Below are 4,840 nucleotides of genomic sequence, written 5' to 3'. Positions count from 1 at the left end.
GTGTGTGAGTGATAAACGTGTAGCTTCAGGTCTGTGAGTGATAAACGTGTAGCTTCAGGTCTGTGAGTGATAAGCGTGTAGGGATTTGAGGTGTGAGACAGTTCCACAGAGCTGCTATCTAGGGTTAGGGGTGTGAGACAGTTCCACAGAGCTGCTATCTGGAATCAGAGAGGCTGAGGGTATTTAACTAAGCGCTTTACTGTGGTCATCAGTGATCTCTGCAGGGTCGGAGACAGACACCGGGGACAGGCAGAGAGGGACACGAGGTCGGAGCCACACACACACACACACACCGTGGACAGGCAGACAGAGACAGTGGAGGTGGAGAGCAGTGGAGACACACACACACACACACACACACTCACACACTCACACACACACACACACACACACACACACAACACACACACACACACACACACACACACACACACACACACACACACACACACACACACACAGACACAGACACAGACACACACACACACACACACACAGACACACACACACACACACACAGACACACACACACACACACACACACACACACACACACACACACACACACACACACACACACACACACACACACACACACACAGACACACACACACACACACACACACACACACACACCGGGGACAGGCAGACAGTGACAGTGGAGGTGGAGAGCAGTTGGTTTAAGGGGGTCACACACCTGAGCCCCCCCCCTGAGGTCTGCCTGAAGCTGCCGCTGCGTCCGCGAGGCCCCCCAGTGGACCCCAGCTCCAGCACCAGCACCTGGGGCCGCTCCAGGAAGGTCCAGCCGTTATGGACCCCCACGTGCAGCCTCCGCTCCTGGACCACCAGGGTCGGGCCCTCCTGGATACGGTGCTGCTGAGGAGAGAGAGCACAGAGGTCACACAGAGGTCACACAGGGGTCAATGACTCCACTAAGTTTGATAGCACCTGATATATGGCACATCTGATGATGGCACCTGATTTATGGCACACTTTCTGTACAAGTTGCTTTCCTCCATCTTCTTCTCTCTGCACTTTATCTCTCTCTCTCTCTCTCTCTTCTCTATGATTCCTCTATCCCCTCTCTCTCTCTCTCTCTCTCTCTCTCTCTCTCTCTCTCTCTCTCTCTCTCTCTCTCTCTCGTCTCTATGATTCCTCTCTCTCTCTCTCTCTCTCTCTCTCTCTCTCTCTCTCTCTCGTCTCTATGATTCCTCTCTCTCTCTCTCTCTCTCTCTCTCTCTCTCTCTCTCTCTCTCTCTCTCTTCTCTCTCTCGTCTCTATGATTCCTCTCTCTCTCTCTCTCTCTCTCTCTCTCTCTCTCTCTTACCTATGATTCCTCTCTCTCTCTCTCTCTCTCTCTCTCTCTCTCTCTCTCTCTCTCTTACCTATGATTCCTCTATCCCCTCTCTCTCTCTCTCTCTCTTACCTATGATTCCTCTCTCTCTCTCTCTCTCTCTCTCTCTCGTCTCTATGATTCCTCTCTCTCTCTCTCTCTCTCTCTCTCGTCTCTATGATTCCTCTATCTCTCTCTCTCTCTCTCTCTCTCTCGACCTGAACGGACGTGCGTGAGTGAGCTGCGTGTTGAGTGTGAGTGAACAAGCTCTATTTCTATCTTTTCTCCCTTTGTTTGTTGTTTATATGCGTGTTTGTGTATTGATTTAATTTATTGGCACTTAGTTTCACAACTACTTGTAGTTTGGCGGAGTAAATAACACGTGTTTCCCTGTGGAGTCTGCAACCGGCGTTTGCTGGGAGTATGGCGGCCGGTGGAAGCATGGAGTTCGAAAAATTAACACGAAAACATGGGGTAAAGGTGGAAAGTGTTGCAAGCGTGGAGGATATTAGTCTGGCGATCGGTAATGTTATTGGGCACGAAAATGTGAAGTCTGCTTCACGGATGAATGGTGCGGTGGTTTTGTTTCTAAGCACGGTTCAGAAAGCCATTGAGGTAGTTGGGAAGGGGATAGTAATCCATGATTCCCTCATACAAGTCCTCCCACTTAGTACCCCCTCTAAGAAAATAATAATTTCAAATGTACCCCCTTTCATTAAGGATGAACTCATTGTTAAGGAGTTACAGCGGTATGGCCACATTGTTTCTTCCGTTCGGAAAATCCCTCTGGGGTGTAAATCGCCCCTTCTGCGGCACCTAGTGTCTTTCAGAAGGCAGGTGTATATGGTACTTAACAGTGGCATGGATGAGTTAGAACTTTCCCTTAAGTTTAGGGTGGATGGGTTCGATTATTTAGTGTTTGCAACGTCGGACACTGCACTGAAGTGTTTCAGTTGCGGTAGAGTGGGACACGTCGTGCTCAATTGTCCTAATAAGAGCGACAACGCTGCAAAGGAGAATACTCCAGGTGAAAGCAATGGAGCCGAGTCCTCCACAGGCGTTCCCCCTGCCACTGAGGTGGAGCCCTCGGTGTTTATGACTGAGGGAAGCGGACTTGAGGGGGATGTGAAATCCGATGGTGACCTTTTTGTGCTTTGCACGGAAACAGTGGCGGGTGATGCGGCAGTGATTGAGCCTGCTGTGGCGATCTTTTTAGCTGAGGAGCGGGTTGCGGGTGGAGGCGAACCTGAAAGCAATGAGGGGCTGTCATTAAGGACACTGGCAGCTCCGCAGACGTCAGTAGAGGAGGCGCAGCCTATTGACATAGACACGGTTTTTAAAACACCGGTGAAAAGAAAGACAGACCCGGTGGAGGATAACGCGTCTAAAATAAAGAAGGATGATGACGCAAATGTAGAGCAGGATAGTGATGGTGAATCCATCGACTCGAACTGGTCTGATTGCTCGCAGGGGGATTTAAACCTCTCCTCCAGCGAGGATAGGAAGTACACGGCAGAGAGTATAAACAGCTTTCTGCATGACACGAAGGGGAGGCGGAAAGTTGAGGTGGAGCGCTTTTTTCCGGACTGCCCGCAGTTTGTGAATGACGCTGTTTTGTTGATAAAGGAGGGGGCTTTTGCGGACCCGGAGGTATATCGCCTCCGCAAAATAATAAATAAGTTAAGAGTGAAGTTGCGTGGTGAAAAGTCCTCCTAGCTCTCTATTATGTCTAATTCCATCAAGATTGGCTCTCTTAATTTAAACGGTGCTAGAGATGGAAGGAAAAGGCTGAAATTGTATGACTTCATCAATTTAAAAAAAGTTCATATAATGATGGTCCAAGAGACGCACAGCGATTTTAAAAATGAGGTAGATTGGAAGAAGGAGTGGGATGGGCAGATCATACTAAGCCATATTTCATCCCTAAGTGGGGGCGTGGCTGTTCTTTTTTCTAAGGCTTTTTTGCCTTTGTCATGTGTAACAGAGGAAATAGTTCAGGGTAGGCTTTTGAAGGTGAAAGCGACCTTTGACAATTTCAACATGGTCTTCCTTAATGTGTACGCACCCACAATAGGGTCGGAACGTGTCGTGTTTTTTAACAAAGTGAATGAAGCATTAAAAGATTTAGACCAGGAAGATGTACTCTTTATGGGCGGTGACTTTAATTGCACTGAAAACGACAAACTAGACAGAAACCATCTAGAACCCCATGTCCCCTCCCAAAAAGCAGTAACACAGCTTACTAATGTCTACAGCTTGTGTGACGTATGGAGGGTTTTACATCAGGATGCCAGACAGTATACGTGGTCTCACACCAGAGAAAACTACATCACGTTAGCGCGACTTGACAGGTTTTATGTTTTCAGGCATCACCTTAACCTGGTGAAATCTTGTCAAATCTTGCCCTCTGCTTTCTCTGACCACTGTGCTGTGGTGTGCAATGCTTTTATTAAGATGCAGAAGCCCAGAAGTGCCTACTGGTGTTTCAACACAGCACTCCTGGGTGATAAGCATTTTAAAGATACCTTGACCTTTTTCTGGGAGGGGTTTCGACAGCAAAGAGGTCTCTTTTCCTCTCTGCAGCAGTGGTGGGACTATGGTAAAATCCAGATTAGACAACTCTGTCAGCAGTATACGGCTAATGTTACAAAAGATTTAATTCATTCTTTGAAAAGTCTGGAAGATGGCATTTTGAAATTACAGGGTGTTACAACTACAACAGTGGACAAGACACATGTCAAACTCCTAGAGGATAAAAAAGGCAGGTTAGCTGAGCTTCTGGACGTCAGAGCACAGGGAGCTCTGGTTCGTTCGCGCTTTCAAAATGTCACTCTGATGGATGCCCCGTCCCAATTTTTCTTTAACCTGGAAAGGAAAAATGGCCAGAGCAGGACCATGCATGCTCTAAGGTCGGCAACAGGCCAGGAGCTGACTGATCCGGCACAGATTCGCAACTGTGCAAGAGCATTCTATTCTGAGTTGTACAAAAAAGAGTGGGTGTGTTCTGACAACTTTGACAGTGGTTTCTTTAATGGGCTACCCAAAGTAACTGAGGACTCATGTGTAGAGTTGGACAGGCCCCTGACGCTCTTGGAGCTAGAGCAGGCTCTTTGGACCATGCCCAATGGCCCCGCCCCAAGTTTAGATGGCCTTTCAGTTAGTTTCTTTAAAGCGTTTTGGCCCACCATTGGGCGAGACCTCCTGGATGTACTCCGCGAAAGCTTGGAAAAAGGCTCACTACCACTTAGCTGCCGTAGGGCAGTCATTACACTGTTGCCCAAGAAGGGGTGCCTACAAGACATCAGTAACTGGCGCCCTGTCTCTCTTTTATGCACTGAATACAAGATCTTGTCTAAGGCTCTTGCTTTGAGACTTAAGAAAGTCATGGCTCAGGTGGTGCATCCTGACCAGTCTTATTGCATTCCGGAGCGCTCCATTTTTGATAACATAACTCTCATCAGGGATATGCTGACTGTCTTTGGTAAAGTGGGTATCAATGCTGGCCTT

At 48.1% G+C, this 4,840-nt stretch overlaps 1 protein-coding gene across 1 annotated transcript in view; it reads right to left on the bottom strand.

Moving 5' to 3' along the window:
- Positions 1-697: 697 nt before the first annotated feature.
- Positions 698-4,840, bottom strand: part of LOC308382686 (nephrocystin-4-like) — a gene marked incomplete at both ends in the record, with an annotated part of 48,905 nt that continues 44,762 nt past the window's right edge. The window contains one exon of the mRNA XM_080861072.1: positions 698-876. Coding sequence (XP_080717198.1) covers positions 698-876 — 179 coding nt within the window. The remainder of the gene's footprint in view (positions 877-4,840) is intronic.

This window comes from Sprattus sprattus, assembly GCF_963457725.1.
Source record: "Sprattus sprattus genome assembly, contig: scaffold_55, whole genome shotgun sequence".
NCBI lineage: Eukaryota > Metazoa > Chordata > Actinopteri > Clupeiformes > Clupeidae > Sprattus > Sprattus sprattus.
The sequence above is the reverse complement of the archived record's forward strand: the minus strand, read 5'-3'. Positions and strand labels throughout refer to the sequence as shown.